This window comes from Entelurus aequoreus, linkage group LG22 (assembly GCF_033978785.1).
Source record: "Entelurus aequoreus isolate RoL-2023_Sb linkage group LG22, RoL_Eaeq_v1.1, whole genome shotgun sequence".
Taxonomy (NCBI): domain Eukaryota; kingdom Metazoa; phylum Chordata; class Actinopteri; order Syngnathiformes; family Syngnathidae; genus Entelurus; species Entelurus aequoreus.
Genome location: NC_084752.1, coordinates 785,740 through 811,076, shown reverse-complemented (window position 1 = coordinate 811,076; position 25,337 = coordinate 785,740). Strand labels below are relative to the sequence as shown.

At 43.7% G+C, this 25,337-nt stretch overlaps 2 protein-coding genes across 10 annotated transcripts in view; one reads left to right on the top strand and one right to left on the bottom strand.

Annotated features, from left to right (window-relative positions):
- LOC133639584 (lymphoid enhancer-binding factor 1-like) overlaps positions 1-25,337 on the top strand; it is a 222,460-nt gene that overhangs the window by 37,001 nt on the left and 160,122 nt on the right. The gene's annotated exons all lie outside the window — the stretch shown is intronic.
- LOC133639288 (uncharacterized protein K02A2.6-like) lies at positions 3,190-7,999 on the bottom strand. The gene has a single exon (XM_062032498.1). It carries the CDS (start codon positions 7,611-7,613, stop codon positions 3,636-3,638), a length of 3,978 nt encoding a protein of 1,325 aa, XP_061888482.1. The 5' UTR covers positions 7,614-7,999; the 3' UTR covers positions 3,190-3,635.

Here is a 25,337-nt window from a genome sequence, read left to right as displayed (position 1 = left end):
ACCGTAAATTGTTTGCCTTGTACAAACAAACCTAAACATGGGAGAAAGGCAAACACATGCGGCCACGCATGGATACACGTTAAAACTTTTTAGGATGACAAAAAAAAACCCCCAGAGTGATTTACAGCACATATGCGTGCACAGACACACACACTTCACGCACACGTCAAACCACTTCCTGATATTTCACTGCTTAACTGAGAGTGCAGCCGTGTAGCCTCAGAGTTATGGTCCTCTGACTCTTCTGCTAATAGTCACTTGGCTGCAGTCTTGTCCACATTGCTGCCTTGCTCTGGAGCCTCCGGGAGAACAGACACCTGTGAGGCTAGTTGGCTGCATGCCTTCCAAAAAGGAAAACATATGAAAGCCGGTACCTGTAAAGGCTTCACACTTCAGTGCAACAGCACACACACAGAAGTGGGAGGATAATTCCCCTGCCCACATGAAAGCAGGAGGCCGTGGGCACAATGCCAGGCAGGACTACCTGAAGACAAAAGAGCAGCACCTCTGGGGGTTTTGATGTTCATGTGGGATCCAACATGCTGATGGACCCTGCCCGGGAGCAAGAGTGCGAGATTTGCCCATACGCAGATGAATATATTTGCGCCTCCAAGCGCTGTGCGCTCCCAGCGTGCTGCTGTCTGTAATTAATCTCTCCGACATCAGGCCCTCCCTGAAGGGGGCAAATTCTCTCTCACTGCGACTGATCTCTGCTGACTAGTGGGCCCGGGGGGTATGTGGGCGGAGCAGAGCGCTTGCCCTGTCTACTCAGTTAGGTACTGTTGTATAGGCAGCCACATTAGACAGGAGCCAGGAGCTCAACTCACCTGGCTTGGCAAGGAAGATAGTCTGATGTAAGATGACTTTTGTGTATGTGGTAATTTAGTGTAAGTAAGCACTTAAAGTAATGTCATGACATGTTTGTCTTTCCTCTCTCTTCTCTTGGGACCCAGTTGACATTTTTGGCGTAATGTTTAACAAAACTAAGGGCCTGTCCCCACATAAACGTTTACAGTTGAAAACGGTGAATATACTGTATCGCCGCCCCGACAGGGAGAAGGCACGCTCAAGTTCAACAGCTGTCAACAACAAAGCTGTATTGTGATGTACAGTAGTTACTACTATTAGCACTATGGCAAAAAAAACATGTCATCATCTATCAACTAAACATGCTGTACAGACACGTACACAATAATAATACACACATCATGATTTTGTTAATACATTGTCAGCTGAGGCTACCAGAAGAACGAGTGCTTGTTTGTTTCTTTTACTATTCTATATTACTGCTAAAACCAATGTTTTACCGTTATATACTGTACTATTATGTACTAGTGACCAGAGGTAGGTAGAATACCCAAAATTTGTACTCAAGTAAGAGAACCGTTACTTTAGAATAAAATGACTCAAGTAAAAGTAACAATTAGTACTCAATCTATCAATCAATCAAAGTTTATTTATATAGCCCTTAATCACAAGTTTCTCAAAGGGATGGCGTGGCGAAGTTGGTAGAGTGGCTGGGCCAGCAATCGGAGGGTTGCTGGTTACTGGGGTTCAATCCCCACCTTCTACCATCCTAGTCACGTCCGTTGTGTCCTTGGGCAAGACACTTCACCCTTGCTCCTGATGGCTGCTGGTTAGCGCCTTGCATGGCAGCTCCCGCCATCAGTGTGTGAATGTGTGTGTGAATGTGGAAATAGTGTCAAAGCGCTTTGAGTACCTTGAAGGTAGAAAAGCGCTATACAAGTATAACCCATTTATCATTTATTATTTATAAAGGGCTGCACAAGCCTCAACGACATCCTCTACTCAGATCCCACATCAGGGCAAGAAAAAACTCAACCCAAAAGGCACAATGAGAAACCTCTGAGGGGACCGCAGATGTGGGGACCCCCCTAGGGGACCGGTGCAATGGATGTCAAGTGGATCTAGTTAATAAGTAATCAAAATAATTACTAACGTAAATATTCCGCGAAAAAACCCCAACTCAAATATTGAGTAACTTGTGAGTAACTTCTGATTTATTTAGTAGCTACTTTACAATGGTTCTTGGACTGCAATTGTATTTTATGTGTGCATGTGTAAAACATAAAAAGCATGAACAATTTGTTGCAACATGTTTTCTCTAGTTAGAAGTGGAATTATTGTAGGATAAAATGTCAACATTTCTACTGACAGTGATGACAGCACATAATATAAATGTTATTTTTACTAGTTTGAAAGTAATCATTGAAGATTTGTGCTGCCTTGTCTGACGTCATGGCACTTTTTACAGTCAGTACGTTTCTATGCACATGTGCAGTTGTGGTTTTTATGATCTTATCTTAACTCTAATGTGACTGATGTAGTGTGTCTCTTGTACACTAAAGGGCGATTGTGGTCATTTCATCTTATTTAGCTATGTTGAAATGTAAATACAGTGAAAGAAGAGAATGCTACATGCTAATAAGCTAGCGCTGGTAACTTTCAAGCTCCGGATCTAACAGATAATTAAACATTTCCACTGCTATTTAATGCTGTTGATAATGTTTTTATGTGTTTAAATGAAACTCTTAATGTCCCCTCAGGGATTAATAAAGTGCTTCTGATTCTTATTGTGGTAATTAGAATCGTCAGAGACATACAAAAAGATCGCTATTTTAGTCAACTGTTTTAGCAGGTTTCTGCTTACCAGTTGTCTCCAACAGCCGGGATGTGCTGGTGTCATGTCACATAATCATCTTATTTTGGGAACATTCTGACACTTGTTAAGCAAGTAGGTTTCTATTTTATCATACTACCGGCCAGTATTAGTTTTGACAGCCATTTTTAATTTAGTTTTAGTCGCAGTCTTTTGACGAAAATGTATTTTAGTTTTAGTCATATTTTAGTCATGTTAATTAATTTAATTTTAGTCTAGTTTTAGTCAACTAAATTCCTCAACATTTTGGTCGACTAACATTACAGTAAATTTTGTCAAGTAAAATATAAAGAATAGCACTTTTATCAATTATTATTGCAGAGCATTTCTAAAGCTAAATTCACAAGACCTGCACTCCATGAATTAAAAAATAAAATTCACACTAACTTTATTGTGTGTTATTATTTAAACTGAAGTTAAGCTTTTTTAAAATGTTGAATAATATATGACTAAAATGGTCACATGAAGAAACTGTTATGTCTTCCTATAACAATGATGCAGCAGGCACAGATAGATCGTTAACCTTTTATTGTAGCTTACTACTCCGAACATACAGCCGTGTTCCCGCTCTCCAGGAGTATAGTATTGTGATGACAACATTACCCATAATTCCCCGCGTCCCTCACAACTACGGCAGCCCTAGTAGCTCCAAATACATAACATCTCCTCCCCTCTTACAACAGATGTCCCTTTTAGAAAACAACAGAAATAATCAGCTACTATTTCAAAGAACGTAAACATACACATTCAACTTATTTCTGGTATCTAAGATTATCTCAACACGTGACTTAACACAACCAACTAAATGTCACAACCTTATCTTTTTCTTTAAACCACACCTAACAGGTATATGTTTTAACTCTAACTCAGGGATGAGGGTAGACTGCCTCTATCCCTCAACTGATCCCAAGGGGATTATTCTGCCCCTGATGGTCTGGGATAGTTGCTAACTATTCTAAAGACTCAAGCGTGTAGGGGGTCGCCGCTCTCTTTTAGGATACCTGCTCTCTGCAGGGGCATCAGTCTTATTGTCCACTGACGGAAAACCGTCTTTAGGGCTCAACTGCACATGTGTCTCAGTCTCATCTGGAGTCACACTTGCAGCTGGAACAGATGTATCTGGCACTGGATGTCTTACTTGGGTGTGGAGAGGAACTGAAGGGTTGGTCACTGCATCTGTCTGATCTTTCGAGGACAGCTCTGCTGACACTGGTGACGCAGACAGGAGCTGATCAGCATGTCTCCTCCAGACACTGTCACCTGTCTGAACGGAGTAGGAGACTGGTCCAGTCTGAGCAAGGATAGTAGCAGGAACCCATTTAGGTTCTCCACTGTAGTTCCTCGCTAACACAGTCTCGCCTGCTGTGAAGACTCTGTTCTTCGCCTGTCGTTCCCTGCGTTGTATCTGTTTTTCCTGTTGGCCTCGAACTGTGTCTTTTACTGCTGAGGGCTTCAACAGGTCGAAGGTCGTACGCAGGTCTCTCTTGAACATTAGGCTTGCAGGAGATGCCTTTGTAGTGCTGTGAGGAGTGTTTCTGTAGTTCAGCAGAAAAGTATGTAGTCTTTGGTGTAATGTTCCTTGTCCTTGTGATGCTTTCAGTGCACGTTTCAGAGTCTGAACGAACCTTTCAGCAAGGCCATTTGTGGCAGGATGGTAAGGAGCTGAGGTGACATGCTGCACTCCATTTGCTTGTAGAAATGCAGACATTTCATGCGACACCAGCTGAGGTCCGTTGTCAGAGACTAACTGAACCGGAGATCCAAACCGACAGAACATCTCTCCTAGCCTTTCGATGGTCCTTTCTGTGGTGGTAGATCTCATTATCGCCACCTCAGGCCATTTGCTGTGTGCGTCAATAGCAACCAGAAACATTCTGTCTTCCACTGGCCCTGCGAAGTCAATGTGGACCCGCTGCCATGGTTCTTGGGGATATTCCCACGGATGCAGGGGAGCTAATGGTGGGTTATTTCTGGTTTTGTGGCAAGCTGAACAAGATGTAGCCATTTCCTCGATTTGTTTGTCCATGCCTGGCCACCAAAAATAGCTTCTCGCTATTTCTTTCATCTTGACTATTCCACTATGTCCTGCATGAAGCTGTTGCAACATTTTTTTTTGAAGTGACAGTGGAATGATCACTCGCCTCCCCCATAGCAGGCATCCCGACTGGACAGAAAGCTCCAACCTCCTTCCCATATAAGGTTTCAGGCGCACAGTGTCACCAGCAGGTCGACCTTTAACAACAATGTCCATGACCTCTGACAGCTCTGGGTCGTTGCGAGTCACTTTTTTGATCTGCACTGCTGAAACAGGTGCCTTTTCCACCTCTCTAAAGTAAAAAATGTCCTCCGTTTTTGAATCGGGCTTTGTGACTGGAAGAGGAAGTCTGGATAACCCGTCAGCGTTGCAATGGGAGTCTGACTTACGATATTTGATGTCGTAAGCGTGAGCAGATAGCAGCAGAGCCCACCTCTGCAGTCTTGATGCAGCGAGAGATGGTATCCCAGTGTGTGGTCCCAGGATGGTCGTGAGAGGTCGATGGTCCGTTAGGAGAGTGAACTTCCTCCCATATAAATACTGGTGGAATTTCCTCACCCCGAAAACAATGCTCAGTGCCTCTCTTTCTATTTGAGCATAGTTGGACTCTGCCTTGTTCAACGTTCTGGAGGCGAAAGCGATCGGTTTTTCCTCACCATTTGGCAGTATGTGAGATAACACTGCCCCCACTCCATATGGGGATGCATCACAAGCTAGCTGAATTTGGAGTGATGGGTTGAAGTGAGTCAGCACCTCTGATGTGGTTAACGCCCCCTTGGCTTTCTCAAAAGCCTCCTGACAGCTGGCTGTCCATTTCCATGTCTTGTCCTGGCGTAACAACTCATGCAGTGGCTGTAGCAGTGATGCTAGATTAGGAATAAAACGTCCGTAATAGTTCAATAATCCTAAAAAGGATCGCAGCTGGCTGATGTTTTGAGGTGGAGGTGCCTCCACGATGGCTGTGATTTTGGATGGTGCTGTATGAAGTCCTTTAGCATCAATCACATGTCCAAGGTATTCCACAGATGATTGAAAGAAATCACATTTTTCTTTGCGAACTCTTAGTCCATACTCTCTCAATCTTTGAAGTGTAGCATCCAAGTTATGCAGGTGATCTTCATCATTTGCTCCTGTACACAGGATGTCATCCAAATAGCACTGCACTCCTGCTAGACCACAGAGTATCTGGTCCATAGCTCGCTGGAACAGAGCCGGGGCAGAAGTGATACCAAAAGGCAGTCTGCAGTATCTGAAAAGCCCTTTGTGTGTGTTAATAGTCAGCATCTCACGTGACTGTTCATCCACCTGCATCTGCAGGTACGCCTGATTGAGATCTATTTTGCTGAACTTTTGACCTCCACTCAGCCCAGCAAATAAGTCATCGATCAGGGGAAGTGGGTACTGTTCTGCTATTAAGGCAGGGTTGACTGTCACCTTAAAGTCCCCACATGTCCGGATTCCACCATTTTTCTTTTGCACTGGAACGATGGGTGTAGCCCACTCACTAGTCGTTACAGGCTCCAAGACTCCATTTTTGACCAAAGCATCCAAATCAGTTTCCACCTTTGATCTGATGGCGTACGGCACTGGTCTCGCTCTCAAAAACACAGGTTTAGTGTCAGGTTTGACATGTAGCTTTACTGTAATATTTTCCATGCAGCCCAGTTCATCACGAAAGACCTCTTTATGCTTTTCCAGTATCATCTGAAGCTGTGTAGAACTGTCTGACATTTTTCTCACCTCTTGCCAGTTGAGATGGATCGCCTTTAACCACACCCGACCCATTATGGCGGCGTAGTCTCCCTGGGTGATGTAGACTGGAAGTCTCACAGTCTGATCGTTACACTGCACCAGTACATCGGTCATTCCTTTCATGTGCACCGTGTGTCCAGTGTATGCTCTGAAAACAGTGTCTGCAGGACGTAGAGGGAGATGTCTCATGTGTTTCCTGTAGATTTTATAAGACACTAATGATGCCCTCGATCCAGTGTCTATTTGCATCTTTATGGAATGTCCTTCCAACTTGGCTTTGGCCCAGAAACCATCCGAGCTCTCACCCACATTCATTACCCGTATTGTATTCACTGTGGTAGACATGTCCTCCTCAGAAGAATCACTGTTACTCTCCTTTTCATATTTGACTGTGTGAACCTGTCTTTTCTTCTTGTAATGTGCACTTTTCACTTTATTTCCAGTCTTTGAGCCATCCTCTTTGCTCTTTTTATATCTGCACGCCCGCTCCACATGGCCTCTTTTCCCACATTTATGGCAATCCATATCCTTGCACCAACATGCAGATGCAAGATGGCCAGATTTACCACAGCGAAAGCATGGCCCTTGCACATCTTGGTTGATGCTGAGTTTGTGCACTTTCACATGCAGCTGCTGTGCTTCTCTAGATGCCATTTCCATAGACACACTTATATTAATGGCCTTTTCAAGAGTCAGATCACTTTCTGTAAGCAATCTTTTTTGTGCTGCTTCATTTGCCAGTCCACATACAAGCCTGTCTCTTAACGCATCACTCAGTGTGTCACCAAACTCACAGTGTTCGGCCAGTTTACGTAAAGCTGCCATGAACATGGTGACAGACTCACCCTCTTCCTGATGTCGCCGGTGAAATCTGAATCTTTCGGCGATTACCAGAGGTTTGGGGGAGAAATGTTTGGTCAAAATGTCCACAATGTTTTTATACGTTTTACTCCCTGGTTTCTCTGGCTGTAGGATGCTCCGAAGCAGGGTAAATGTCTTCGGGCCGATCACACTCAGAAAAGTAGGTACGATCTTGCCATCATCAATTCCATTTGCTGCGACAAAATAGTCAAAGCGCTCCGTGTATGAGCTCCATTGCTCGACATTCTCATCAAAGGGGCCAATCGAGCCGATAACTCCAGCCATCTTACTGGTCGTCTTACCGCTAATGGCGCTCCGTTTTTGACTTTGGTCGGTGTCGCTGGTCTCCGGTCCCCTCTTCTCTCAGCAGGAATAGTCGGAATGCCGGCGGACACCTGCGCTAGCATTAGCGTTAGCTCGGGGCTCCCGTGAGACAAGGAAAACTCTCCTCTTCTTAACACTGACAACACGCGTCGGTTCACTCGTCCTCGTCGCCACTTTTGTTATGTCTTCCTATAACAATGATGCAGCAGGCACAGATAGATCGTTAACCTTTTATTGTAGCTTACTACTCCGAACATACAGCCGTGTTCCCGCTCTCCAGGAGTATAGTATTGTGATGACAACATTACCCATAATTCCCCGCGTCCCTCACAACTACGGCAGCCCTAGTAGCTCCAAATACATAACAGAAACAAACTAGTTTTATTCTAGATTGGCGGGCAAGCTCACCTATGGGTGCTACAAAAGTAGTGGTAGAGTAAGTATTGCTCCTTCTCTACTGTCTTTAATAGTAACAGTAATTCAGTCCTTTGTAAATATTAGTGTAGGCCTATTTACTGTTGTGTAGATGTCCTGATGATTAGCCTGCAGATGTTTCTACAAGTTGGTTGTACTTTTACCAGACAGAATCGAGCCACAGGTTTTACAGATCTTGTTTACCGTTGAAAAGGTAAAATGGTCTTCTCTTTCTTCCAAGTGTAGAAGACATTTTGAAATAATATGTGTAACAATACAGTAGGGATGTAATGATATAAGAATGTCATATCACGGTTATTGTGACCATAATTATCACGGTTATCATTATCGTAGTATTGCGAAATGTGCTGAAAAAGCTTTTTAAACGCAACTAAAATGAATAGACACTCTTTTAGAAAAGCCATTATTGTGCATGTATTGTTTTTCTATACGCTTCACTGAAGTGTTTTAGTCTTCCTGTTGCATCCGTTTTAATAGCTAAACTTTTATTGCTGTACTGTAATCATTGGTTTGTACTGTAGCACTTTAAGATTTATTTAAATGAAAAGCGCGTAAAAAATAAAATGTATTGGAATTATGTATCACTTCTGGCGGGCATTGTGTCTGTACAAGTGTTGCCAACCTGGCAACTTTTTTTTTTTGTGAACAGCTTATAGCGACAAATCTAGCGATTTTCCCGGGGTGTTTGGGGACTTTTTTGTGTCTTGGAGACTCTGAGGTGAAAGCACGCAGCAGTCACTGTCCTCAACGAGCATTGTCGGGTGCTGCCGGTCAGCTGCTGCGCAAGCAGAGCAGAGACCTTCACAGGCCGAGAATTGCAGCTATTCGTGAAAGCGCAAAACATTTGCAGTCTGGACTTTTATGGTGCGCTCCACTTGTTGTGGAAAGTCGGGATTTCCGAGTTCCTAGCCGGAATTTAAGACTGGAATTTTAAATGTTAATGTTTCGTTGAGGGCAAAATCTTCTTCAGTGTCATTGCACAGAGGATGGGCTAGGTAATGCGAAGAAATGAGTACATCGATACAGCTGTACAAAAGGCAGGAATATCAGGATTCTCCGGGTGCTCAGAACATTTCAGCATTATCTGGCACCAGATCCAAGTGGCAAAGGCGGAGAGAAAGGATTTCCACATAGTCTTCCTGGACCTCGCCAATGCCTTTGGTTCGGTGCTCCATGAACTCCTGTGGTCTGCCTTCAGCTTCTTCCACATACCGGACACCATCACAGCCCTGGTTAAATCCTACTTCCAGGACGTGCAGTTCTGCTTCACCACCTGTGACTTTACCACCTCTTGGCAGCGCTTGGAAGTAGGCATCATGGCGGGATGTACTATCTCACCCCTGGCATTCACGATGGCGATGGAGGTCATCATCCGCGCCTCAAAGTGGGTGGTAGGCGGTCAGCGGGTTAACTCTGGCCAGCGCCTCCCCCCACTCAGAGCTTACATGGACGATATTACAACGTTGACCACCCCCGTCCCATGCACCAAGAGGCTTCTCAGAAAACTGGAAGAGAACATCAGTTGGGCCCGTATGAAGATCAAACCATCCAAGTCACGAAGCATCTCAATTGTGAAGGGAGTGCTCTCGGACCTGAAATTCTTCATCGGAGATGATCCAATCCCAACAGTGTCTGAGCAGCCTGTAAAGAGCGTTGGCAGGTTGCATGATGCAAGCCGGAAGGACAAAGACCAGGTGCAACAATTACGTAAGGATATCAGCAGTGGCCTACAGTCCATCGATAACACCCAACTGCCTGGAAAGTTAAAGGCCTGGTGCCTGCAGTTCGGGCTCCTACCCAGGATACTGTGGCCCCTCGCAGTTTATGACGTCCCAATCTCAACTGTGGAGAAGTTGTAAAGAGGAGTCACAGGCTACATCAAAAAATGGCTCAGAGTTCCACGATGCCTTACCACCATAGGCCTCTACGGAGATGGCATCTTCAAGCTGCCCCTCACCAGTCTCACAGAGGAGTTCAAGTGTGCAAAAACAAGACTCCAGATGACACTGAATGAATCCAGAGACTTGGTAGTGAGCAACAATGCACCGACCTTGGCGACAGGGTGCAAATGGAGACCAGCCAAAGCAGTGGAAGAAGCAACAGCAGCCCTCAGACATGCTGACATTGTGGGCTAGTCCAGCAAGGAAGAGGAGGCTTTGGGCTAACAGCTACCCGCCCTGCTTGGAGTAAGGCCACAGTACCAGAACACAGGAAGATGGTGGTTGACGAAGTACACCGCCAGGAGGAGGCTGCAAGATGGGCCAAGGCAGTCTCTCTGGGCAAACAGGGTCAGTGGACGAGATGGGACAGTGTAGAGAGGAGGAAGATAAGCTGGAAGAACATGTGAGCCATGGAAGCGAGGCAGTTGAGCTTTGTCATCAGAGCTTCATACGACATCCTTCCAACACCAGTTAATCTTCACAAATGGTTCGGCGAAGACCCGGTGTGTGCCCTCTGTTCCATGCCAGCCACCCTCAAGCACATTCTCACAGGGTGCAAAACCAGTCTCACCCAAGGACGTTACACGTGGCGTCACAATCAAGTCCTAAAGACCCTTGCGTCCACCCTGGAGAACAAACAAGTTACCATCAACTCCCTACCACCACCAGCAGCCAAACACCAGCAGGCCATTACCTTTGTCCACAAAGGGGCTAAGGTAGTCCGGAGCAGCTCCATACCACCTGAGCAAGGCCAGCTATGCTTAGCCCGCGACTGGAGGATGCTGGTTGATCTTGGACGGCAGCTTGCGTTTCCTCCGGAGATTGCTGTGACCACCCTGAGACCGGACGTGGTGCTCTGGTCCCCTTCACAAAAAAAGGTTTTCATCATCGAACTCACAGTACCCTGGGAGGACTCAGTGGATGAGGCTTACGAGCGAAAACACCAACGCTATGCCCAGCTTGCAGCTGAAGCACAACATCGTGGCTGGAACACTGAGGTCTGACCAGTGGAGATGGGCTGCAGAGGCTTTGTGGCGAGATCTACCACCAAATTGCTTGTAGACCTGGGAGTCCGAAGACAACACTTGCGTATAGCCATCAAAGCTGCATCGGAGGCAGCCAACAGAGGCAGCCGGTGGCTGTTCATGAGGAGGAAAGACCCCTGCTGAGCCCCCAAGTAGCAAGCCGGAGGTATGCGGTCAGCTTAGGGTTAACTCAAGGAAAAGGACGCCCCTGCCATGCATAGTCCCATGAGACGTCTGCTGCTCAACACCAAGCAACTCGTGATTAATTGGGATTGACGCAAGCCCTGGGCCGATCACCCTGTGGCTGGCCACCCCTGGAGAGGGCGTCTAGTGATAAGGCCAAAACGCCCAGTGACCCAGGGGCACACTACTGATGATGCGTCCAAATTGCAAAGCACCCATCCACCATTCCACCAGTCATCACCAAACACTCTCAAGTATGTGCCAGCACAAAGGAATTTACAACTTATCCTGTGTTTTGTAAACTGAGTAACTGCACACTAAGTCTAGTGACCGCTGAGAAAGATCAGCTGACAACAGGGGAAAGTCCTTGTGGCAGCGTGGAAGGACAGCTGACAGGAGGGAATAGACCCCACTGGGACAGGCATGGGCTAGCTTCCCATGCTTGTAGCTTCCCATGCCTTCGCATGTTGGACACACCCGTTATAGCTACGAAAAGACGACAGAGGAAATCACCCCTAGAGTCTGCGAGAATGGGGGCGGAAGATGACTCATCGGCTGACATCACGGTAACAGACCCCGGACCGGAAACGACTATGAGTAAAAGCACAGTACAAGAGAGTGCCGTTGCAACTGCCACAGCTACAGCCATGACGGCGGGACACAAACTGCAGATATGTCCCTGTGGTTGGAGGAGCATTACATCACATCATGGGTTGAGAGTTCACCAGGGAAAGAAGAAGTGTTTGAGAGAAGAGAGACAGAGGCCTCGCATTGACTACTTTCTACAAAAGGAGCCAAATCAGTCGAATGGAGTACAGCAACTGGACGCAAACCCCAGCTTGCAGAACGTCAGTACCAATGTCACGGAGGAAGCAAACACAGAGCTGATGACAACGGCGGTAGAACCGACCCAACCTCCTAGACCTGCAGTCGAAAGGAGACTAGCAGGGATTAGACTGCATGTGAAGTGGCCCGTTGTCGTGGATAAGAAACTGTGGGAAACAATCAATACTGACCTGGCCCTGTCCCTCGAACAACTACAAGGGACAGTGGGAAAGAAGTTGGAGAGAATGGGGGACATTATCTATCAATATGGGTCAGAACGTTTCGGAGTGCAAGTATGGAAAGGTGGAAAAAACGTCTGATCCGCACCAGTTTCCAGGAGGCAACATGAGATCAGGCGCCTCGTCCTTGAAAGGAGACAACTTAGGAAACAGTGGAAAAAAGCCTATGGAGTGGAAAGGGAAGGCATAAATGTGCTTCAAGTCGACATTAAAACCCGACTGGCATCCCTCCGCAGAGCAGAGAACCTACGGAAACGTAGAAGGAAGAAAGAACAAACTAGAACACAGTTCTATAAAGATCGCTTCAAGTTCCTCAAAAGTATCTTCGGAAAGGAAAAAAGTGGAGCCCTTAAAACAACAAAGGCAGACCTTTAAGATCACCTGAAAGTAACACACTCTGACCCAAGGCGGTATGAATGTCTCACCATCCCTTCAGATATCCCGCCGATTGACCCTCCTGAATATCATATGCCGATCGGCCGTCCAACATGGAAAGAGGTAGAAAACACTGTGCGTCAAGCAAGATCGGCATCAGCTCCGGGACCAAATGGAGTCCCATACAAGGTGTACAAGAACGCACAGGACATCCTAAAGTTTCTCTGGAGGCTCATGAGAACAGCATGGCAAAAGAAGATGATACCCAAAATGTGGCGTGGGGCAGGGGGAGTCCTCATCCCAAAGGAGAAGGACGCGGAGAACATCAGCCAATTCCGTCCAATCTCCCTGCTAAACGTTGAGGGCAAAATCTTCTTCAGTGTCATTGCACAGAGGATGGGCGAGTATATGCGAAGAAATGAGTACATCGATACAGCTGTACAAAAGGCAGGAATATCAGGATTCTCCGGGTGCTCAGAACATTTCAGCATGATCTGGCACCAGATCCAAATGGCAAAGGCGGAGAGAAAGGATCTCCACATAGTCTTCCTGGACCTCGCCAATGCCTTTGGTTCGGTGCGCCACGAACCCCTGTGGTCTGCCTTCAACTTCTTCCACATACCGGACACCATCACAGCCTGGTTAAATCCTACTTCCAGGACGTACAGTTCTGCTTCACCACCTGTGACTTTACCACCTCTTGGCAGCGCTTGGAAGTAGGCACCATGGCGGGATGCACTATCTCACCCCTGGCATTCACTATGGCGTTGGAGGTCATCATCCGCGCCTCAAAATGAGTGGTAGGCGGTCAGCGGGTTGACTCTGACCAGCGCCTCCCCCCACTCAGAGCTTACATGGACGATATTACAACGTTGACCACCCCCGTCCCATGCACCAAGAGGCTTCTCAGAAAACTGGAAGAGAACATCAGTTGGGCCCGTATGAAGATCAAACCATCCAAGTCACGAAGCATCTCAATTGTGAAGGGAGTGCTCTCGGACCTGAAATTCTTCATCGGAGATGATCCAATCCCAACAGTGTCTGAGCAGCCTGTAAAGAGCCTTGGCAGGTTGTATGATGCAAGCCTGAAGGACAAAGACCAGGTGCAACAACTATGTAAGGATATCAGCAGTGGCCTACAGTCCATCGATAACACCCAACTGCCTGGAAAGTTAAAGGCCTGGTGCCTGCAGTTCGGACTCCTACCCAGTATACTGTGGCCCCTCGCAGTATATGAGGTCCCAATCTCAACTGTGGAGAAGTTGGAAAGAGGAGTCACAGGCTACATCAAAAAATGGCTCAGAGTTCCATGATGCCTTACCACCATAGGCCTCTACGGAAATGGCATCCTCAAGCTGCCCCTCACCAGTCTCACAGGGGAGTTCAAGTGTGCAAAAACAAGACTCCAGATGACACTGAATGAATCCAGAGACTTGGTAGTGAGCAACAATGCACCGACCTTGGCGACAGGGCGCAAATGGAGACCAGCCAAAGCAGTGGAAGAAGCAACAGCATCCCTCAGACATGCTGACATTGTGGGCTAGTCCAGCAAGGAAGAGGAGGCTTTGGGCTAACAGCTACCCGCTCAGCTTGGAGTAAGGCCACAACACCAGAACGGAGGAAGATGGTGGTGGACGAAGTACACCGCCAGGAGGAGGCTGCAAGATGGGCCAAGGCAGTCTCTTTAGGCAAACAGGGTCAGTGGACGAGATGGGACAGTGTGGAGAGGAGGAAGATCAGCTGGAGGATGAATGCCCCATAACAAGAAGATAGAGGAAAAAGAAGAAGTTTATCGACTACGGAGTCGCCGCGGACTACAATGGCGGACTCGCACAAATTTTCAGGACTTGTCCAGATCCCAAATACACATCAGTAAGTACCAGAAGGTAAGAAAAGTTGGTTTTGCATAATATTGCAAAACAAAACTCCAAATAATCCATCCATCCATCCATTTTCTACCGCTTATTCCCTTCGGGGTCGCGGGGGGCGCTGGAGCCTATCTCAGCTACAATCGGGCGAAAGGCGGGGTACACCCTGGACAAGTCGCCACCTCATCGCAGGGCCAACACAGATAGACAGACAACATTCACACTCACATTCACACACTAGGGCCAATTTAGTGTTGCCAATCAACCTACTCCAAATAATATGTCTGCTAATAGGTGCTATTATACACCATAATATTACCCATATGTTGAAGCACAGTACATCTAACTACGGTAGCCGTAATGCGCCGACAATTCATCAAGCGGTGCGGCTTCATAGCTTACCAAAGTACTAAAACATTTTGACAGATTTTTTTTATAGCCGTGTGTAATGTTTTATATTTTCAATGGAACATTTAAAGTTTTGGTGTTGTTGCGCCATTTTGCAGTCTACATGTATCTCTTATGTGTGACTGCCATCTACTGGTCACACTTATCATTACACCATGTACTAAATACAATAGCTTCGAGGTCGGTAAGCACAACCAGAAATATTCCGTACATTAGGTGCACCGGGTTATAAGATGCACTGTTGATTTTTGAGAAAATTAAAGGATTTTAAGTGCGCCTTATAGTCCGAAAACTACGGTAATTCTACCTTGTCGTTTGTCCAAGCAAAAGTCACTTTCTTTGCGTGCATCTGCCATAATCACTTTTTTGCTTTGTTTTGACATGTGACTGGAGAACAGAAATGTATGCGTGTGCAGTTTCTTCTTCTAAAGTTTTGGTGGTTCCAGTGGCTGTTTGCTTACAGCGCCACTTATGGCAAGGCACTGTATTGCATCGTTCTCACCCAGGAACTGTTTCCGCTTGGATGTGACTCGCTATTGATAAGACCCTGTGGGGACGCATTTATTTTTTTAACCCAAAACAAAGTCGAAGCACAAATGTTGCTTTGGGAACATGCCCTAAATTTAAAATAGATTGGTGAACTTAGCCAATCAGGACACAGAGGGGGCAGCTCATGTATTTTTTACTGCAGGTTTGCTTGTGAGGCTCAACTTGTTTGCCATCTAAAGATTGACTACATGGACATTAGCTATGGGAAGATGTGGACGTAACTATGGCATAGCTCCACCAGGCAGCATTCATGGATCATTTGTTTAATACAACGCTGTCATTTAAACAGGAGTTCAGAACATTCAATAGGAGATCCTCCCATCCTTGTAACAATTAACCATTTTATATTTTGTTTGTTTAGCTAATTAATTCCCACGTAATGCACTCTTCACAATCGCCCTGTTATTGACTGAGGCCTTCATTCAGAAGCATTCAAATGTTCCTGACGGTGTTGCTCTCATTCAACCACCAGCGGCGGTGATGTGCGCGTACTTCTGCCGATGCGCAATAATCCTGTGTTTGTGTACACATGTACACGGAAACATGCACGTGTCACTCCGCATCAGCACAAAGAACCCTTCATGCCAGGATTAGCAGCACCGAGCCAGGCGGTGCGCTCAGTGTCGTGGGGTGCAACGGCGGTTGACTGCTGCGTTCCGCCAGCCTCTGCGCTACCCTAATGATGTTGTCGGAGCTCGGAGGGGTGGGGCTGAGCTGGGGGGGGGGATGTTACTTATCTCCACAGCTCGGCAGCATTTCTCTTAATTAAAACTCCTATCTATGTCTTTGAAGTTCATAATGAGTCAGTTTGGTTCTGCGGAGGAACGGGGTAGAAAATAAGGCCAGAGCGGATATTTATTATTTCTCCGCCTCTGCTTCCTCTTTCTGCTATTCGACAACATATCGGATGTATGTTGCAGCATGTCGGCGGTTATTGTTGCATTTGTTGTTGCCTCTCTTGTTTGGTTTTATTTGCATGAAAACAACCTAGAGGAGCTAAAGGGATGTAAACAGCAATGAGGGTGATAAAGAGGAGCAAGAAGGAGCTCTTTTTTTTCATTTACAGCATGTGAATGGGTTTAATCTTATCACTGGCTGCTCTTCACAGCTTGTGCGGATCTCTCCCCTCGCCAAGCGCTCACTCCCGCTTTCCCAGGCCTTTCAGATTACAGTCAAATATTACAGGCCGTGACCAATCTCCAATTAACCAAATGTTGTCGGGCTATACTATCACCCTTGGCTCCTTTCATGCTCCTTTAACGCCTTTTTTCGATGCGCCTGGATATTTTCTCTCCACAGTACGATGAGACGTCATTCTCTTAAAGCCTCCTCACGCTCTTGCACGGCACCGACGGAAGCTTAACCCAAATAAATCAGTCTTCTCGTAATGCATTCCAAATTAAACGAGAATTAATTGAACCTCAAAATGTGGTACAATCAAGGAAATTACCTCACGTCCCAGTTTTGAAAGGCTGACCAAGGAATTTTACTGTCAAATTTTCATCACTACCAATGCAGCACAATCAAGCATTTAGCAAGCGGATCTTCTGTCAGCCTGGTTCTCCTTGGTTTACATGGAACTTTTGTGTGTGTGAGTGTCTGTGTGTGTGTTTGACGTGCCTGGGTAGCAGCCGCTTTGCATCGTCTCTGTCATATTTATGCTTTGCCCATGTGTCCGTAAGCTTTTGGCGTTTGATGGAAAAATAATTAGAGGATAAGCATTATGGGGTAGAGCACATTACAGAGCAGTTTCCATAAATAACTAAGCTCTGCCAGCATCAAACTTGACAAATAGAAGTTCTTTTTTTTCCAAGTCAAGCTGCATGTGTCTTAAGTTTAAAAAAAGACAACACTTTTTTTTCTACATCAAGAGGTAAACCTTGTACCTGTGCGCCTTCCTGTCTCTCTGATCTCCGGTTCTTAAAAAGTGGCATTTTATTTTTGATAAAAATTACGACCTTTTGTGTTCTGATTCACGTGCGATGTAAAGTGGTTTTGTTGTCTCGTATCTGGAGAACTTCAAAACAGCACCCAGCTTGCATGGATTGTTTGATGCCACCAGGGACAAAAGTATTGATGCTGAAATGTTTGCAAAAAACTTGGCAGGATATCGTTGGTGCTTTAACGTGCATTATACACTGGCCCCTTACGTAGTTACTGTATGTGCGATATTACGATATATATCATAATACATCATAAATATGTCTAACGTACTAGCATTACCTACAAAACCACAAAGTGAGGTTTGTGTCTGTTCGGAATGTTAAAATGTTAGTAAATTGACTTTGCATTTAACAGAGGCAACAATTTGCCCCTTTTAACAAGAGTATTTATATTTACATTACATCCTTAGTCATAAGTGTTCTGCAACAGGTTGTGTTCGAATTTTCACTGTATTTTGAGTTAATGGGCTAGGATTAAATCTTTCTGATTCTGCTTCCAGCCTGTCCCTCAAAAGCACTGTTAGATCATGACTGCCATTCGTTAACCTCCTCTGTCCCTGAGCTAATTGGGTCAAGCTCAAAATAAAATAACACAGAATAAAGTAGGGCTGAAGTGTTTATCTGTGAGCTCTCAATAGACCAAGGCTGCAGCCACTCTCCAATTTCCCTCTACCTCCATTACTGGCACACGTACCCCAGGGCTGGAAATTGCCTTTTCGTGTCCCGAGGCAGAATTCACCCGAGCATCTTGACTAAATGTATCTGCAAGGAAGGACAAGTCCTCTTCAGGTCCAAACCTTTGATCCTAAAAAGACCCCCACCTTCCTTAAAGCCCTTAGGAGCTGGCATCAGTGTAATTGAAGATCATTACCAATCCTCAATGCGAACCTCTCAACTACCGTCTCCATAATAGAAATGAATTGTGCGGAGCTGCTCACGGCATCAGAAAAATGGGAGGTAAAAGGTGGATGGAGCAGAGGCACTTCTTACAAATAGAAATTAAGTGTAAATATTCTGTCTCTGACGCCATTACTTTGGGAAGGAGCTAAAACCCAGTGTGATTACTGCCTTACATTTATGTCCCCAACACTGTGTTTTTGTTTTGTTTCTGTAAAGGGGCAGTAAATGGTGGTGGTGGTGGTGTGGGGAGGGGTCGTGTGTGCACACTTCAAAAGAATTTGTAACAAACCTAATTCATCTCGAGTGTAGGATGAGCTCGTAAGAAAGATGAAAGTGAGTTGGCATGGAAACAGAAAGCACATCAGCACTCGCTGGCACACAAAAGGTTGTGTTGCATGTTGCATTTCTACAGAAAAGCATCCAAAGAGGCTTTAAGTGCTATCATGACCTTAGTGACAAAATTAGCCAATTATGACTTACTTGGGTGCTCGGTTTTCTCCTTTCTTGTCCGTGTGACCATAAATATCAATGTTTCCCCTACAATATAGAATACAATCAAGATTTTTGTTACACCCCTCCATGCTCACCTGGTTTCTAAATTGTACAGTACATCAAAGCTTGCTGATTAACAAGAGAGCAAATCAAATGTTTCCCATAATCCCATAACTCTTTTGTCTTTTACTGTTTCCAACTGTCAGTCACCTTCAATGTAGCGGTATAATGTTTCAACGTTTCTTGGAGCAAGGTGAAGTATTAATTGGATGATAGCGTGAAGCCATATATCTCTCCCCTTCTTTTTGATCTAAGTAAGGGGAATTCCACATGTTGATACTGTACAGACCTCCAGTGCAGCTGTGGAGTCGCACTCTTGTACAAGCATGCAAGAACAGTTCGTAGTTAAATTTACTGTTTACTGACAAACGTGTGCCACATTTTCGATTTATTTTAAGGAGCAATACAAAAAATGACTTTCCTGCCAAGTTCGTAAAACAAAACTGTTTGTTTTCATTAGTCTTTCTTCTTGTTGCATGTAATGTTTGAAATGTTGAGCTAACCTGTTTAGAATGTGTGTACATGTACTAGTACTAGCAATAAGTGGGATTTTAACAATGATAACATCTTTAAGATTTGTTTACCTAATAATCTATAGTGGAAGTAAATGTGCTGTGACACATCACAATATCTTTGTAGGTAAATCAGAACATTTGAAAGCATTAAAACTAAGGATGTTCAAGTTAATGTATGCAATTAATCACAAATAAATTATTTAATGAATCATGTATAAACACAGATTAATCACACAATTTATTTTGACTGTAGATGCCCGTTTATCTTAACCGCAGATGATTACCTGCAAGGCAAAGCAATTTGTTATATGGCCAGTGATCAGATCAGTGTATATTCCAGTGCAAAGATAAGTGACGAGACTCCAAATGGTGTGCTCAGTGGCAAATGTCGAATCAAAATACACCCTTACAGGATTTTAAATGACATTGTTGCCAAGTTTTAAACAAAAAATAATGTTTATTCAAGGAAAACATTAGAAAAGTGTTCGCGTATGACGTTTTTGACAGTAAAATTACATTTGTGTCAAAAAATGTAGGTCTTTTTAAGTTGATAAAAATGTTGTAATCAAGTAATTAACTGTGATTAATTGCAATTGATAAAAATTCTAAAGTTTGATTAATCTTATGTAAAAGAGACCAACTTTTTTTTTACCTATTGGTACCTGCTGTGTATTTGGGACCCCATAAGTCCTGAAAATGTGAAATCAAAACGTGGACGCATGGCGGACATATTTATAAAATAATCTTGTCCTCCTTCATACTTGCTGCAAACGAGCCATGTGGAATTTGCTCTGTCCTGTGACGTCAGCGGATATCTCCATATCTTCTTTTTCTCTATCCTCTTGTTGTGGGGCATACTGGCTCGCACATGCATGCACCGCTGTTGCCATTTCTAATACAAAATAGGGCTGGGCGATATGGCAAAACATTTTTTCAAGATTAATATCACCATTTTTTGTTTTGATTAAAGGCAGCTTGTCCCGTGCAGGATCATAGCGAGTACCGTCGCATACCTACTGTTTACTCCTGCAGTATCTTGTAACCAACATTTCTGCCATGTTTGATCGAGGTAATATACTGTATGCTCACAGCTGACAACTGTCATTTTTTCATGTCTATAATTGTGTCTACTAAATTTGCAAAAGTACAGGTAACCCACGCTACAGTCCATACCTGGCTTTAGAACCCCGGATTTTCTTCTTTGTTGGTACAGTTTCTTAAATGCCTCAAATGTCCGGCATTTGGAGTTAGTGTTGCGTGTATTTTCAATGTACGTTCAGGGTTAAGAAGGGGTTAAAAACAAAACAAATTGTGCGTGCAGCAGCATTGGTGAGGGAGGGGCAGAGACAGAGAGAGAGAGAGAGAGAGAGTTATGATAAACGCGCATGCGTCGCCAGGCTCTGCTTTTTATCCATAGATTTATCACATTTAATTTTTTATTATCTATAGCAGGGGTGTCAAAAGTGTGCCCCGGAGGCCATTTGCGGCCCACAGCTAATGTTTTAAAGGCCCACGGCACGTTCTAAAAATACTATTCAAATAAACAAAAACATAGCAAAAGTGTAATAAAAAAGCTTAAAGGTTAAATGTAATTTAGAAAAAGTTGCAATGTTGACTTATAAAACAAAGCTGTTTTTTCTTTCTTTCAAACTGTCCTTGCTCAAAACATAATGAATCAAAATCAATGTTATTATGAATTATTGACCTATCCAAGGTTTTGATTACTTACATCAAATATTCCACTAAGAAAAATATTTTTGGTGGAAGATTTTGCAAATTTGGTATATATATATATATATATATATATATATATATATATATATATATATATATATATATATATATATATATATATATATATATATATATATATATATATATATATATATATATATATATATTTTCCTAGAACAGCCAATATGGGCATCTACATCAACTATATGATTTGCCTGAGAAGCTGGACAGGACAAAAAAAAAAGCAAATTTGGTAAATAAATCAAAAATGTATATTTTGTTGTTTTCTTACTGTACCGAAAATGAACCGAACCGTGACCTCTAAACCGAGGTACCTACCGAACAGAAAATTTACCGTTACACCGCTAGTATACATTGTAAAAAACATTGTACATTTTATGGTAACATTTCGGCAGCTAAACTTTACTCTAAAATCTACATATTTTTCTTACAGTGTACGTAAAAATATATAACAATAAATAATTGTGTAATGAAGCAATTTAAAATGTATATATTAATCGTACGTACCGAACCAAAATTTTGTGTACCGTTACACCCCTAGTACCAACACATAAAAAAGTTTAATGATTATTTCAGGAGCAATATGTTTTTTATCCACAAACTCACAAAAAAATGTTTGAACAAAAAGTTCAAAACGTTTTTAGTACATGTTATATCAGAGGAGTTGAATCTTTGCAGACACGTATATAAAAAGTCTGATTAATAGTATTTAAATATAGAAATACATTTTTCTGATTAAAATTAGTGGGTGTGTTTATTCTGCCAGTCGGGACCAATACAATAGCTCAGTCACAAATACATTTTTTTGAGTGCCTGTAAGTCCGCATTCAGGGCAGGATTACTGATGAGCTGCCGCAGATAGTGAAACTAAAGTGTGTCATTGATGTCGCTGCACCTTCTCAATGTTGTGTTTTGACTTCTATGGTAGTGTTAGTCATATTTCTTTATTTTGTTCTTGTGGGCTGTGTATGGGGGAAGAGGCACAACGCTGATTGAACATTAATTACGTCGTGACGAGCCTCACTTGGTGTAACGGGAGGTCACGCACACACAAACATTTTCACAAAAACACACGCAAACGTACACAAACACAGACACACACAGGATCACGGTCAAAAAGGCGGATTGTTCCGTGCAGGATTATACCAAGCGACGTTGCTTCCCTACTGTTTACTACTGTGGTAACTTTTAACAAACATTTTCGCCATGTTTGATCGAGGAAATATGCAAACAGCTGATCACCATGATTGAACTCAAATTAATCGTGTTCACAACGATCATGATCATATAATCGCCCAGCACTAATACAAAGTATCGTTTAGTTCCATCTTATATCTGTCAGTAGACTCCATATGGAAGCGCTAAAAAGTACAACTTGGCTGACAGACCCAGTCGAATTGAAGGCACGTTAATAAGACCGCCCACAAAACGGTGCATCCTGAAGAGACGGTCAGAAAACGGCTTGATGACGTTCTGTAAACACAATCCAAGCAACATTTTCACCAAAGAACCACCATTACATGTTTATGTAGACCACAAGTAAGTATTTTGATTGTACAAAAAAAAATCTCATGACCCCTTTAAAAAATAATCGTCTGACAGTACTAACATAAAAATATAAAATAGGTATTTTTTTTCATTCTTATGTATAATTTATGTGAATGTAAATCTGAATAGTTTTTAGATCTGGGAAAAAAAGATCCAGCTGTTTGGTACAGTACAGTACAGTTAGCAGAAGAAATGCAAAATCTATCTTTTCATAGTAATCACTTTATGTTGTATGTGTACGCTTTAAAATGTATAGATGGACTCTAGAAGGCGTGCTTGGAAGAACTGCCAGGTAAGATTAAGAAGTGCTGCATTATAGACTTATCAGTGGATCTGGCATGTATCCACCTCTGCCTGTCACACAGAATTCCAGCGGACCGGGAATTATGTGCACGTTCACATATTCAGCAATGAGATAATTAGGTGTGGTCTGACATGAAAATTACTTGTCGGACTGTGGAATATCTGCTGTTTTGGCTATTGAACCTCTGAAGCCAGGTTGCCTGGTTGACTTCATCCCCTGCTCTTTGTGTCGATGCTGTCAGTAGAAGTCAGTGTATAAGTGCAACCTCCAAGCGTCACCAGTACACCGGTGTTTACCTCCTCCTGTTCTTTCCCTACGCAGCGAAGTTTGATGCCGTGTATCCCGCAGCGCCACAACGACACAATGGTCGTCTCGCAGCATCAAAGGCCCGCTGGTGACAGGTTCATGGGGAGGATAGGGAAAAGATCAAATATTCATTTTTGAGTCGTAGAATGCAAAGTTAATTGAAATACTGTAAAAGGAGAAAAAATAAGTGCTTGTGACACTTGTGACAGGGAGTCACTTGAGAGAATAAACCTTTTGCATCCTCTTCCCCTCCCCTTCCCTTCTGCGGGATCAGATTTTGAAGGTATTGTTCTCTGTCTTGGCGAAGTTGGTAGAGTGGCTGTGCCAGCAATCGGAGTGTTGCTGGTTACTGGGGTTCAATCCCCACCTTCTACCTTCCTAGTCACGTCCGTTGTGTCCTTGGGCAAGACACTTCACCCTTTGCCTCTGATGGCTGCTGGTTAGCGCCTTGCATGGCAGCTCCCTCCATCAGTGTGTGAATGTGTGTGTGAATGGGTAAATGTGGAAATAGTGTCAAAGCGCTTTGAGTACCTTGAAGGTAGAAAAGCGCTATACAAGTATAACCCATTTATCATTTATTTATAATATGCTAGTTTCATCCATTACATCATGCTCTGCAAGACACAAAAATTGACGGTTGTATTAATCACAGTAGTGATGATGATAATTTTTCATAACTTTGCATACATGACCAACACATGAGCTTTTAACTATTGAACTTATTTCCTGAAATGAAAACTAAAATGAAAAATGTTGAAAGTTAAAATAAAGTAATTATAATTCTATTACATCTTTTGTGAGGAGCTTCAAGGCAGGACCGCCTCTGATCGAAAGAGTTGATGTGCAGCCATTTTCAGATCTCTCCAGAGATGTTCAGTCGAATTTCAAGTCTGTACTCCAGCTGGGTCACTCAAGGGCATTTACAGAGTTGTCCTAAAGCCATTCCTTTGATATCTTGACTTTGTGCTTAGGGTCATTGACCTGCTGGAAGATGAACCGTTGCCCCAGTCTGAGTTCAGGAGCGCTCTGGAGCAGGTTTTCATCCAGGATGTCTCTGTACATTGCTGCATTCATTTTTCCCTCTATCCTGACTAGTCTCCCAGTTCCTGGCATTCATGCCGAAGAGTTCAATCTTTGTCTTATCAGACCAGATAATTTTAGTCTGAAAGTCTTTCAGGTACATTTTGGCAAACTTTTTACAAAGAAATGGCTTCTGTCTGGCCACTATACCGTACAGGCCTGATTGGTGGATTTCTGCAGAGATGGTTGTCCTTGTGTAAGGTTCTCCTCTCTCCGCAGAGGAACGATGAAGCTCTGACAGAGTGACCATCAGGTTCTTGGTCACCTCCCTGACTAGGGCCCTTCTCCCTCGATCGCTCAGTTTAGACGGCCGGCCAGCTCTAGGAAGAGTCCTGGTGGTTCCAAACCTCTTCAATTTACGGATAATGGAGGCCATTGTCCTCATTGAGACCTTCACAGATATTTTCCTATACCCTTTCCCAGATCTGTGCCTCGAGACAATCCTTTCTCAGAGGTCTACAGACAATTCCTTCGACTTCATTCTTGGTTTGTGCTCTGCAATGCACTGTCAAGCCTGGAAGCTTATATATAAACAGGTGTGTGCCTTTTCAAATCATGTTTAACCAACTGAATTTACCACATGTGGACTACAATTATGCTGTAGTCCTAATTGTATTGATGAAAACACATTTACAAAGCAGATGCACAGTACGTTTCTTTTTAAAAAAAACAAAAAAAAAACATTAACTGTTATGCAAGTGTAAAGAGAAGTTAAGGAATGTTAAACATAAAAACAAACAACTACCTTTGTAACAAGTGATGTCACAACACTAACACTTAAACAATGCTTACATTACCAGACTTAAAGTGGTCATATTATTATTTCTTTCTACCTTTTAAGACATTTCCTTGTGTTCTACATAACATATAATGGTGGTGCTTTGGTCAAAGTGTTTTACAAACCATCTTGAAGCCGCTTTTTTACTCTGTCTACA